Source organism: Microplitis mediator, chromosome 7 (assembly GCF_029852145.1).
Source record: "Microplitis mediator isolate UGA2020A chromosome 7, iyMicMedi2.1, whole genome shotgun sequence".
Lineage (NCBI taxonomy): Eukaryota > Metazoa > Arthropoda > Insecta > Hymenoptera > Braconidae > Microplitis > Microplitis mediator.
Window position 1 is genome coordinate 3,963,203 of NC_079975.1, and position 14,673 is coordinate 3,977,875.

The following is a 14,673-nucleotide window of genomic DNA, read 5'->3' on the forward strand; positions in this document are numbered from 1 at the left end:
AGCGATGTTGATAACATTAAATCAATATACTCTCGTTCAACTATTAGTAATAATAGTGATATCGTCTGATTAATTGGATCGTAAAGTTAAATATATTGGGGTAATAAAATCAATCATGAGCATCGTGTTTATCAAATACTGACAAGTTATTGAGGATTATAATTTTGAAACGTTTATGAAATTAAATTGAAATCCCGGGAGAATAAAAGAAAAAGTATTTTGCTTGGAGGTACGGGATAGTATTACGGTATTCTATTGGGATATCTATTGGAGAGATATGCTATGCACTTACCAATTGGAAATTCACCTGTGCCTACACTGTCTGAGAGAATAAGGAAAGAAGTTGGGGCAGAGTTGGTATATTATACAAATGCCTTTGAATTGAATTGGAAATGAGATCAGTGCAAAGGACAGTGATGTTGAGAAGGAAGCGAGAGCTGGAAAGAACGAGCTAAAAAACTGAGATTTATATTTCAGGTGAGATTTAGTATATACATAGATATATATCTATATATATGTCTAAAAGACGCGGAGAAGCAGAAAGGCTAGTTTAAATAGATTGACGGTTAAATAAATCGGGTTAAGGTATTTTATAATTGTTTTAATTTGTCATTATTTGAGTCAGGTAGCAGCTGAAATTTTCAGCTCTCGTCTGCAGTATTTTTAATGTAGGTCATCGCAATTCCCAACTATAAATATTTGAACCGATTTTCTCACTAATTTTAGTAATAACTTTTTTTTTTAATATTCATGTTTTTATACTCGAGTTCCTCAGTAGCAAACGTTATAATTACTTGCGATTTCATTTTACAGTGAAGGCAAAACAACACTTTTTTTTTTCAATCTTAAGAACATATTTGAACATGCAAAATATGTAGATATTTGTATAGACAATGAAATTTTCTATACTAATGTGTATGAGAGCTTATAATTTTCATGATGTCGGTCGCCTTAAATTTTTTCGATAGAGGGTTTTTCTGTAACGACTTTTATGATCTGAATGTTATCAATAAACGCGTGTTGAACTCCGACGATGCGTAGAATGATTCCTAGGGAAAATGTTCAAAAGTCGTTTTATCAAATCGATGGAGTTTTACTTGAATATTAAACAAAAAAAATAATTCAGATTCAGGTTCAAATCATTTTCAGTGCAAGGAATTAAAACAACGAATTGGGTATATATGAAAATCAAAATTTAGAAATTTGAACCCGTAAAAAATGTATTAGATCAAAGTTTTGAGAAACATAATTAACTGAATCTACGCAAATTCATAAAGAGCTTTTGTCTAAGAAGTTTTTTACTCTCTCAAGATCTCATTTTACAAAAGTTTTATCGCAGTATAATATGTTCAAATTAAATTGATGCCAAATTTTCGGCAACTAAAATTTTTTCTCGATTAATGAGTTCTCGTTACTCGAATTAAATGCAAACAAGATCAAAGTATAAAGCGTTTACTTTTGAGTTGGAGTTATTTATGATTCGTGATTCGATTATTAATTCTGCTAATCAATAAAGTGCATATAGTGTATATAACTAGTACACACGTTTAATTTGGTGTAAATATTTGTCCAGTTCAAGTTCCATACATTAATTACATACATAAATTTATGTATAGAATTTGTGTTTGATTAAAACAAAACTATTACTTTTGGTTACCGTAGTTGTTTATCATTCCATTAAATATATCTGAGTAATCATATCTAATATTTACCAATCAATAATATTAAATATCAATAAAATCTCGGCAAATGAATAGAACTCATATTTTAAATTAGTTTTTTTTAGCATTAAATTTGTAATATATATATTTATTTTTCTACTTATATTTAACAAATATCAGACCCATTCACGTGGATACATACATTTATACATATTTTTGAAATTTGAGATCAATGATTTTAAAATTGTTTTAATTTCCTCATTTTTAATTTTGATGGAACAAAATTTTTTATTTTTCGATACTTCATTTATAAATTATGACTATCCCTTCCCTACATACATTTCTATATATTATATTGCGAATTTTGTGACTATTGTGAATTTTTTAATTCCAATAACAAAATTTTGAATTTAATTTATTAATTAGATTTATTCAAAGATCTACAGCCTACAATAAATAAAATACTTAATTACACATCGAGCATTCCCGTGGCATTCCACTCGGGCAATCTTCTCAGCATTGTTCTTTTGTACAACGGATTTTCATAAGCTTTGTTATTAAATTCCGCATCGTCTTGTCCCATTATTTCTTCAATATTCTGTGCTTGACTTTTGTCGATGAGAACAATAGGAAGAATTGTACAAGCTGCTACAAAACCATAAACATCTCTTTTGGCTAATGATTTTTTCAAACTCTCTATAGTAGGCGGTGCTCTTTTGCATCCGAGTTTTTTCATTGTTTGAGATAGGACTTTCGCGTATTCTTCCATCAAATTGTCTGTATGCTTCAGTAGGACTTCTTCAGACGGGCTTGTGTTAAAGAAGTAGGATAAGTCAACTGCTGGTGAACCATAGACACATAGTTGGAAATCGACCTAAAATTTATAATTTTTATCAATGGAGAAAGATGGGCTTCTCGTGTAAAAAAAATTCGTTCCAAAAAAGTTCGGCATGTGGAACTTCTAAACATGAGACAGATTAAAACTTCGAGTATAATTTTTTTGGAACGTTAGTGATTTTGATGGTGAAAAAATAAAGTTTTTAGGATCGAATTTAGAGTCAAAAAAAAAAAGGACGTTCTTGAAAATTTTTTGGAATCTTATATGGACATTCCAAAAAAATTCCATAATCACCACTTTTGACCTTGTTTGGATGCTAAAAAAGACGTTCCAAGAACATTCAAAAATGGTCCAAAACTCGTTACTTTATAACCTATTATAGAACTAAAATAGACGTTCCAAAATCATTTCAAAAAAGTTCCAGAATCACCACTTTTGACTTTTTTATAGACTAAAGAAGGCGTTAAAAAATTTTCAAAAATCACTTCTTTTTCATCTTTTATAGAATAAAGACGTTCCAGAAACATGCCAAAATAGTTTGAAATCACTACTTTTCAATTTTTTATAAAACTAAAAAAAACGTCCATAAAAAATTCCAAAAAAGTTCCAAGAACGTCCTTTTTTGACTCTAAATTTGCTCATAAATACTTTTTTTTTACCATCAAAATTACTAACGTTTCAAAAAAGTTCTATTCGAAGTTCTAATCTGTCTCATGTTTAGAAGTTCCACATGCGGAACTTTTTTGAATCTTTTTGGAACAAATTTGTTTTTACACGGGTTAAGAAATCGTAATTTAATGTTGCAATGACTATTATTTGTCTAAATTAGGAATTCTTGTAGCAAATAAAAAGTTTTTAGTGGCTCACAATAATAATTATAGTGCAGGATAATAATTTTTTGACGACTTAACTTCCTGTTTCAAGTTTAGTCGACAGCATTTTGTCTTTATTTTTCTCTGTGTATTTAAATACGTGAAGAAAAATAGGGTATGCGAAAATTCCAGTAAAAATAATTTTACAACATTAGGGTGGGCGAAAACGGAGTAGCTCAAAATTTTTGGTAAATGAATCATTAATACTTTTATTTAAATTCCTTAAGCATTTTTGAAAATTATATGTATTTTTGAATATTTGGTATAGCGGTCTAGAAGTGAATCTCTGCTTGTCTAAGGCTTCAGAAAATTTCATGGTTTTGAAGGTTTGATGTTTTTTCAATCGCTCTATTGAATAAATGGATTGAATAATTGAATAAAGAATAAAATATCTTGAAATTTCAAATTTCTCGAGAGTAGTATGAGCTTGAAAACTGAAATACGTTGCGCGCTGGCAGATCACTGGAGTCTCAAGTGATTTTTCAGATGTTCAGAGTCGATGCCGCTGATTTGTCATTTTTTTTCATTCTTTAAAAACTTTTGCTGCTAAAAAATTTTGTTTTCAGTTCTTTTTATTCATTATTTCATTCGTCGAGTCTTGAATTGACTTTGAATTTATTCATTATTATAAATATTTTGTATTAAAATCACGTCTTTGTCTTGGTTTTCTTCAATTTAATCTCATCTTTTTACTTTTTAAAGAGCAAAGTTTAAATCTATCAGTATAGAGTACCGAGAAGAAGTAGAACTGAATCATTAATGAGTGCCAAGTGGCAGAGAGCAAATTTGAAAAAGTGTTAAGAAAGTGTGTCGGTAGTAAAAAACAGTCTGGTGGTTTAAAATACTTGTGTTTAGGAAGTCGTAAGAATTGTATAAAGTGAGCTGAGTTGGGTTCGAGATGATGTAAACGAGTGAAGAATGAGTGTTGACTTAGTAAGAGTGTTGAAGGTAGGACAGGTAAAACGTAAGTTTGGATTTTCCGGAGTAGGTAAAAAAATAAAAATTTTTATTTTTATCGTCTTTACATTTTTAGTGCACACTAAAGGTGTAGAAGTAAAAGCACATTGTAGTCAGTTCTATAGTTCTGTATCTGTGGAATCGAATCCTTTCCACCACGATGGGATTCATTGCATTATTCACGTAGCATGACTCTCGTGAAGCCACGTTACGTCGAAAGCACAGCTAGAGAAAACTCAATACTATATATATGTATATATATATATATATATAGCATTGAATTTTCTCTAGTCTCTAGACCAGTTTTTAGAGTAGATCACGTGCGTACTACTTGAAGTGGGTTTTCCGTTTTTACTTCTATACCGGATACTCTTTTAGAGATGAATAAAATCTCCAAGCTGAGTCTTGTCATGAAATTTAATGTTCAAAAAATTTTTATATTTTCCCTTCTATTATTATTATTTAATAAAAAAATGTAAATACTGACTCTATTTATTTACTCAATATTAAATTAATCATTTTGTGGATTTATGGATAATAGATATCAGTTACTAGATATTTTATTCACTGCGATGATAGATGAAGTGTGAATATTGATAATCAATACTTACAAATATATGGTCTATAACTTTCCCAGCGTCGTCGTATTTGAATAACATGTTGTTAACCCAGAAGTCTCCGTGGTTAATAACATTGAATTCGGTTTCGTTGGGAATACGTGACTCGGATGCTCGATGATATGCAACATCCGCTAATTTTTCCAGTTTCTCGGCATATGTGTCATCGAGTTCTGGCCACGATCTGACGGCTTTTGCTAGGGACTTCATTCCACTTGTGAAAAACCTTATCATGTCTGGGGGGTTGTCAATATTGAATATACCTCGAACATACGTTTCTTTGTATTTTGGTGTCTATATTCATTCAAAAATTATTAAAATCGTTTTTTAAGATTTCAAATTTTGTAAATCAATTTTGAAATTAGTGATATTTTACGTCCAACTACTTGTTAATCATTTTTTTTTCAATTTTATAAATATTTGCTATGATCTTTGAAAAAAAAAAGTAGTTTTTTCTCATATCAAATCAATAATTAGTCCGATAGTTTAAAAAAATTCTAACAAGATCGTAATCATGCACGGAAATAAGAAAACTAGAAAAATGAAGGTTTCAAATACAACTTTTGGGATTTTACTAAAAATTTAGTCAAAAGTTTAATAAATTATAAAACTTCCCGGGTCAAAATATCTAGCCTCAATCTAGTCTCATCGAACCCAAGTAAGCCTCAATCCAGCCTCACTGAGTAAAAAAAGCATTTTGAGCCTCAAATGATGTTCAAAAAGCATCAATGAGCCTCAAATGGTGATCAAGGAGCCTCAAATAATACTAATCGAATTTAAATTACATAGTCGAGTAGTCGGTTCATTTGAGGCTCATCGAGGCTTTTTGAGGATCTTTGAGAATCATTTGAGGCTCATTGAGGCTTTTTGAACATCATTTGAGGCTCAAAATGCTTTTTTTACTCAGTGAGGCTGGATTGAGGCTTACTTGGATTTGATGAGGCTAGATATTTTGACCCGGGTTACTGCTGAAAATTATAGTATTTAACAAAATTATTATTTGAAACTGAATCTTACAGAATTTTGTCAAATGCTTCGCATTCAATTCGAATTTCCGCGTTACTATAAAATGTAATATTTCTCGTTTTCTTTCTTGCGTGTAGACAATAAGCCAACTACTAATCGATTCACATCAAAATTTTATGTGCCTATACTCAATCTATACAATAGTCACCTAATTTGTAGAATCAATTAATAAAAAATCATTGAATTCCGTCATAATTTTACTTACTTTTATTACATTTATTCGATATTTATACGATAGCTGATATTTCAAATTCACAATGAATAAATGTGAATTCAATTTTATAATAAACCGGGTTATAAAGAACACATGGCTCATAAAAAAGACATAGAAGTTTTTTACTATCCATACATACCTTTTCATACACTGCAACAGAACTGGCATGAAATTTAGCTAAACCGCGAAGCGCGAGTATGCAATGCTGTAAATCAAGGCCAGCTTGACGATCAGCCATACGGAAACCAAGTGGCGCCAAATCTTCAATAATCAAAAGCGGCGGATCTTCGTCTTGTGTATAAAGACACCTGCCACCTAATTTTTTATCTTTTAATACCAATTCCATTTCTTTCAAAGTCGTTGTCATCATTTTTATCTCGACACCAAAAAGACCGGCCTGTGCAATCTTAATATTAAAAAAATATTTTTTAAAAATTCATTCCCAATGTATGTAGATTTTTTTTTACATCGACATTTTATATCAAATTCTACGACAGATTCCCGAGTCGAAATATTAGACGTAAGTTGAACATTTTGAAAGTAAATTGAACGATTTTTTTGTATTTTGGTTCATAAAAAATTGGTAACTTCATGAGTTATGATTTTAGTTTAATGATAACATCAATTAATTTATTCCAATATTTTTAATCACAATTTTCATCACCTTGATATCATAATATATGAACAGATATACTGATATACATATATAGTGTTAAAGATAAAAGTATGAAACTGAAAAAAATTTTTTTTCAAAATACGAATTCTTTATTTAAGAGCCAGAAAAGCGGACGACAAAATTTTAGGAAATTGACGTGATTATAATCCAGGAGTACAAAATCGATGAAAAAAATTTTTCGGTATGCTTGTGTTTTTTTATTGGAAGTATAAATAGGTTGTAGTTTTATAATAAATATGCTTTCAATTTGTGATACTTCAATTTACGTTCAAAACGTTAAGAACGTTCAATTTACGTTTAAAACGTTAAGAATGTTCAACTTACGTTTAATATTTCGACTCGGGATTTTATTCAGAAAAACTAATAAGTCACTAGTTAATTCAGAAAAAATTTGACAGTCATCATTAGTAACATTCATGAATATTTTACGAATAAGATTAGTAACAGTTAAATAAAAGTTTATACATACATTAGTAACAAATAGTAAACAATTTTTTACAAGTTTTTACAATATGTACTTACTAATTCTTTATGAATACCTTCGGCAGTAGGAGCGACTTTTATGATAATAGTTATTTTTTCCGTGACAGCTTTAGCTCCTTGATTATGTCGGTACTCAACAGTAACTCGATGCATGTCACTTGTGTAATTGTCACCTTTATTTGTTGCCGGCTTAACGAAACAATCAATTATACAAATCGAGTCGTCATTTTCAGACCGACGTAATGCTTTTTCAATAAACGGTGCTGATAACCACGCTGGCTGTGACATTATTTATTTATTTGTTTAAATACACACCTAAAAATTATTTTTAGAATATAAAAAATTAATCTTTGAACTTTAAAAAATTATCACCGAAATTTTATTCATTAATTCAAAGTAATTACTACACTGTAAAAATCAGGAGTGCATTCGAAATTAAAATGGACTTTATTTCAACTCGCAATCCGATCCGGAATTTTAATATAAAAATAATCCCTCCCCCTAAAAGAATTTCGCTCCGAGATAAATAAATAAATAAAACATCATCCGCTACGCATTCACTGCAGATTTAACTCTCGTTCACTCCGTAAATTTTTTACAGTGTAACAATTAACAACAATTTTTATTGAAACAAACACTTCTGACAGTTATTAAAAAAAAATAATCAAAAAGTTACTTTTATTAAAAGTTTATTTTATAAATTTTAAAATTGATAGATTTTTTTTTCAACTCATTAATTATCATTTAATAGTCGTAGTTTGTCAAAATGAACCTGTCGAAAAATTCAAAAATACACTTTCTAAAATTTACTAAACACAACTTTTTTTTTTTAATAACAAAAAATAACAACTCAAAAAAATTAGTTAATAAAAATAATAAATTCACTCACAATTTAAAAAAATATATAATAAATATTTTATTTATACACGTAACCAGTTGCAGTGTAGACTTATCATTAAAAGTTGGATGAATAGCGCATGGTCTTTTATTTATACTCAGAGTAATTCCTCTTCTACTGCTTCTCATTTTTTTTCTCCAGCAATTGCGGATTTAAAATATTGTACAGCTTTGCGTGTCATGACAAACTAAAGTAACTATAATTTGTGATTGTAACAGCCGATTCAATCATAACATTAACTACAATAATATTCGCCAACTCACGCATAATTGCTGCCGCTGATATATATTTCAAACGTTATCAGTTATGATAAAAATCAACGTCATTATTATTAATCTTTTTTTTCAACATGAGCGATAACGATTGAGAAAATTAAAGTCAATAATTGATTGAGTATCACATTTATTTAATTAGTACTTAAAAATATTAATTATCAGATAATTAGTGCGATCTGTATCAGAGATCAATTTTTTTCTGTTTTAATTAATTCCCTTTGTCCGACGGTTTAAATGAAACGAGTAAAAAAATTTCATCGATAAATCAATTGATTTTAAATTTAAAAAGCGATCAAAAATTTTTCGTTCAATTTTTGACTAATCAAAATTTTTTTTTATTTTTGAAAATTAATTTATTCACATAAATTTATCGATAATTATTGGCAATTATAAAATAATTTAACGTACGCTGAAAGAAGATAATAACTGAGGAAGTAACGATAACGTCAATTAAAAATTAATTTGCAATAATTTAAAAAAAAAAATTACTAGTCATGATGATGTGACTTTAATTTGAAATTAAATTTTTTTTAATTGTTATACCGGGATTTTAATAATTTTTAAAAAATTTTTATTCCATTTTTTTAATAAATAAACACGAAAAAAATTTTTATTCCGCATAAATAAATTCCCGGGCGCTTTTAACGTTAAATTATTTAATATTTAAATATCATCGATTACTTTAGTGCATTTATTTATTCATAGACCGCTGAATAAATCGAGCTCACAGATTAATATTTTATTTTAGTACGAATTAATTTAAATGTCAAGGACTTTTGAGATCAGAATATATTTTTTAATATCTGTATTTTAATTACAGTCGCAGCAGATAATTTCGTTATAAATTTAATAAAATTTGGTTGCATAAAAATTCGTTGAATGTGAGTTGATCCATAGATCTCAAGTTTAATTGTATTCATTGTTGAACATTTTTTAAATTATTTATAACGGAACCTGAAATAATTTTTGTTAAAAATCTAGACTACGAATTCGAAATTTATAAAAAATTTCTTAGACTTGAGTATCAGGATCAAAGACATACTTTTAAGTATTCATAAGGTTTTTTAACTTTTGAAGCATTAAAAATGTATTATAAGGATCTTACATAAGCTTTCAACCCAGCATGTAATTTTAATGAATTGAAAATCTTTTTGAATCCTTCGGACTCGAGAAGTTTTTCCCAAATTTTATTATAATCAGCATAACAAAAATTGAATATTTGAAAAAATGTTTAGGGCACATGCTTTTATTAAATACAAATTACTGACTCGGAAATCGTTTTGTCTTATTTTTTTTGTTAAATACTCTTGCATCGAAACAAATAGTAGATCATATCCAATCATAAAAAAAAAATGATTCAGACTCAATTTTTTTTTGATCTCGGTTGACCTAAATTGCATAATTATATTTTAAAACCTGTCTATAAAATGTGTAAGACTTTGAACCAGTATAAATACAGACGCCAAGGACACACACACACACACACACACATACACACACACGCATATACATATGCACCGAAACAGATAAATATTAGTTAACAAAACATTTCATAAAATATATAATCATAAAATAAATTTTTACAAGAAATTTAAATCCACAATTCTTACATCAAAATTAATAAAAAAACTAACATCCACTTAAAGTTCCTAATTTAATTAATATTTTACTATCACGATAAAATAATTAAACTGTTGCATAACGTCAATTTAGCGCAAGTATTTTTCCAATGAAAGTAAAAAAATTATGTGATAAGTAGATAAATTAGAAAGTATATCAAGGTTAAGATACATAAAATTGCATTCTTTCTTTACGTTACCAACAATTTTAGTTGTATTTAATATTTAAAATATTCTTTGAATTGAATGAAGATGATTTCGATGAATTATTTTCCTTTGTCAACGCACAAGGCCATGCGACGCGTATATTAAATAATTTCATACGTAATACATAATTTATGTGGACATGTGAGTTTTTTTCAGTTCATGAATGAAAGACTACTGTCTTCAGTTTATTTGTATTTTATTATCTTCGCTAAATATAGATAAGAATATTTGCAAATTTTTAAAGTATTCTTGATAATTGAGCAATTAAAATAATCATTAAAATTATCAAGTGTTACAACTTAAAAAAAAACTCACGAACAGGATTTCGATTAAACGAAATTTTGAGTAAATAATCATATATAGCTTACAAAAAATTTATGTACTTATTATTAGAGTTCTTTGTTTAAGTTTATCCTCGGCTTTATATGTGGAGTTAAATTATTTAGTTTTTCAATCTACAGTAAAAAAAAAATTCATAACAACTGTGGTTTTTTTATAAAAAGATAAAAATTTTGTTGTAAAATAAATCATAGTGGTTTTATTCATTTATTTCCAACGTCGAGATGGAAAATATTAAATGAAGTAATTTACAGTCTCAAGTTGTAGTACAACTATATATGTATATATAAAACAATATTGGTTTACCACAGGACACATTGTTGGACGTGATACTTTACCCTTTTCAACCCTTGACCCCTACCTTTTATACTTTTGCATTAATATATACATACATACATACAGACATACACATGCCTAAGGATTAAATCCAAATCTGACGTTTGTGAAAAATTGCGCGAATCTAATTAGTTATTTCTATTTCATTAGAACACTGTATTTATTATCTTTCTTAAGTCATTTATAATTTTTACATTTTGATTAATTTTTCATAAAAAATATCTATTAATCTATCTTTTGAGTTCTTCTATTTCCAATTATGTCCTGTGTAGAAAAAATTCCTTCAAAAGATTTTCCAAAAAAGTTCATAACCATAAACTTCAAAATTTGAGACAATTCTGAGCTTTGAATTGATCATTTTTTTAAATTTAAAAACATTCAAGAGTAAAAAGAGTTTTCGACTGAGTACTTCTCAGGTACATTTTTTGACTTTTTATAAGATCTTTCAAAAACGAGATCTAGGGATTGAAAATTTTTGAACTATTGAATTTTTTTAAAATTTCAAAAATGGTCAACTCAAAGTTCAGTACTGTCTTAAATTTGGTAATTCGTTGTTATGAACGGTTACAGTCCTAAATACCCTGTTTTTAATAACCATCACAATAAATACTAGTCGAAAATAACCTGATACAAAAATGACTATTTACAAAAATAACTTCATACAAAAATAACCAGACACAATAATATCCTTGTAATTAATATTTAAGTACAAAAATAACCAGACACAATAATAACCTGATAATAAAAACTTATTGCCACCATTTCATATCAATTTTTTTCATTTATTTATTCATATCAGATTTATATCATATCGATTGGATATTAATGTATGCAGATATTGTTAACTAGATATTTTACTATATAGTTTTTATTTTTATGGTTATTTTTGTAATTAGTAATTTTTGTATCAGGTTATTTTTGTCATTGCATATTTTAGTTTTATGGTATTTTAGCATAGTTATTTTTGTATGGGATATTTTTTTTGTGATATTTTGAGCGGACGACGTATGAACATCTATAGAACTAACTTTTTTACATGGGGTAACAAAAAAACAGAAATAACCTTATGAGAGAAAAAAAATGATATCACATCGAGTGTTGGAATATTCCGTCCATAAGAGGAATGAACATTGGAGGAAATAAAAAAATTTTTTTTCAACCGAGAGTAAAAATCCGATCATTCTTTCTACTTATCCGTAATGCAACTTTTCAATGCGAGCATTATAGATTTTACTATTAAATTTTTTCAACGAAATATTGCTTTCAATTTAACTGACTATTACATCTCACTATACTTAAACCAAGTACAGTAAATTGATTGGATTGTCTCGATGTGCACTCAAATTTTTTTTATGCTTATTGTAAAAAATTTATACGGATGCACAAAAAACTGCATATACTTATCATTAGAATTTTACTCGCTTTAAATTTTATGATTGTTTTTATTTAAAAGACTCATTTTTGTTCCAACTATTATTTTTTACTGAAGCATAGCTTTGTAAAGTGTTTAATTTTCAATTTTTTAAAATTTTACATTCATAATAATGTTTGGGGAAGTTCATAACTTTATCGAAACAAAAATAAATAACTGAAGTTGAAGTCAAAGTTAAATACTCATATTTATTAAATTTTCGTTGTGGATTATTAATTTTTTACTTTTTTCATATTCAGTTTATGTATATTTGCATAAAATATATTGGATATTTGGTTGTAAAGTAAATATAATATTCATTATAGGTCATTGTGGGTGTTTACAATGCCGTTAATAAATTAATATGTTCTGCTGGAATTGTATTTACGGATAATACAAACAACACATATATTTTTTTAAATAATTATGCGTATGCTTTAATGACAGAATAATATTTACATATTGGGAATTAAAGCTCCGAGAATAATGAGGGCTATAATTTATTTATAGACTAAAATTCAAATAATGAATGCTGGCATTATCAACAATAAAAAAAAATAAATTTAAATAAATAACGGAAATGTAGGATTTGTTATTTTCATTTAAATGGATTGTAAAAAAAGTATTTATACATAAAAATAAATAATCGGGTAACTTTAATAAGATTTAAAAAATAAGACAAAATAAATGAAGAAAAATGATAATAATTTTTGAAAAATATAATGTTTGAGCTTGAGGGTTTAAAAGCCTTGAGGATTTTAAATATGAATCTCTTTTTTTGTATATATATATATATATATATATATATATATATATATATATATATATATATATATATATATATATATATAGATATATATAACCTCATAGGTATTTTTGAATGAGATAAATGGGAAAAAAGGTTGAAAGATGATGAAGAATAGAACAGAACAAGATAGGACGTAAAAAAAAAAAATTGAAAATCCTATTGAGGGATTTCCATTCCCTAATTGCACATTGAGATTTGACTTTTATGGGCAATTCACTTTCTATCGTGCCAATTCACCATTAATACTATTATATATCTTTACATTTATACTTCAATTTCTCGAGTTTGTAACTTTGTTCCCTTATTTTATTATTCTTTTTTTTATACAGTAGCAATAAAACTTAATGAGTATATTTTCATTAAAAAAGTTGTATTCATTAAAGTTCCATAGAACGATCATTTGTTTATTTACAAGAAAAGTTATATCGCGGGAGATTTTTTCAAATGCTGTTCAAATTTCTTTGGCACACAAATTGATATGTATTTATAGTACATGAGCTATAAATTAATAAAAATCTATTCAATTATCGTCATTTTCTTTACTTTTGAATTTTTTAATGTTTCAAAAAAATTCGAAATTATCCACTTCGTTACAATTTTTTTCAAATTCAGTTTAATGCCAATTTGTTAGCGCCAAAAATTTTCAACCAAAATTTTTTTTTATGTACTCTATGGTCGTGGCAGATTACTTCAAACAATATTGTATGGTATTCAAATATATATGAAAAAAAATAAAAGAATATGAAAACCAAATTTTTAACGAGCGAATATTCGATTCATTTCCTTCACAAAGAGAGATTTAGTTTTTGTTCAACAATATTGTCAAGTATTGTTTTTATAAAAAAATTCTCCGCATGAAATATCAAACAATGCAAATTTATTTTTAGTCAGCTATCCTATTATACTCTATAGCTTTTGTTTTGGTTTTCATGACTCGGAATTTGTCAGTTATACTCGCTGAATTATTTAATCTGCATTCATAAAATCATCTATTTACAAAAAACATTTGATGGACGCGTAAAAGATCGTAACTCTCATTTTGTAAATGAAAATAAGTTTTTCTATTTATTTGGGCAGAAATAATTTCATTCTATGTATGATTATATATATTATGACTGATAACAATCCTGTGTAGTCATTGTAAATTTGTTATTTTCATAACCATTTTGAGGGAGTAAAAATAAATTTTTTTATTTACTCTTTTCATGTAAATATTTAATAGACCTTGTTCTGTATAAAAGAGGCTGTGTGTTTTTTTGTGTTTTTTATATGTACTTCCTTTAATATTCAAGAAATCGAGTGCATAATAAACCACTATATAATACAAACGACTTTAGAACAGTACTTTCAGCACGAAAATATGTAAGAGGATGTAAAATGATTAAAATAAATATTCACGTACTAAAGAAATGAATATTTACGTTATTTACTAGTAG

The 14,673-nt window shown here is 27.3% G+C and overlaps 2 protein-coding genes across 9 annotated transcripts in view; one reads left to right on the forward strand and one right to left on the reverse strand.

The window, feature by feature from the left end:
• Nucleotides 1-14,673, forward strand: part of LOC130672088 (hemicentin-2-like) — a 161,841-nt gene that overhangs the window by 34,484 nt on the left and 112,684 nt on the right. The gene's annotated exons all lie outside the window — the stretch shown is intronic.
• LOC130672083 (uncharacterized) lies at nucleotides 1,826-8,401 on the reverse strand. 2 transcript variants are annotated; one of them, XM_057476345.1, is made up of 5 exons: nucleotides 8,234-8,401; nucleotides 7,384-7,659; nucleotides 6,325-6,582; nucleotides 4,940-5,239; nucleotides 1,826-2,535 (listed from the first exon to the last, which is right to left on the reverse strand). In XM_057476345.1, the coding sequence occupies exons 2-5, from the start codon at nucleotides 7,630-7,632 to the stop codon at nucleotides 2,131-2,133; spliced, it is 1,212 nt and encodes a 403-aa protein (XP_057332328.1). In that variant the 5' UTR covers nucleotides 7,633-7,659; nucleotides 8,234-8,401; the 3' UTR covers nucleotides 1,826-2,130. The 2 variants fall into 2 exon arrangements, with proteins under 2 accessions (XP_057332328.1, XP_057332327.1); XM_057476344.1 differs by having other exon boundaries at nucleotides 1,829-2,535; nucleotides 6,325-6,591; nucleotides 8,234-8,389.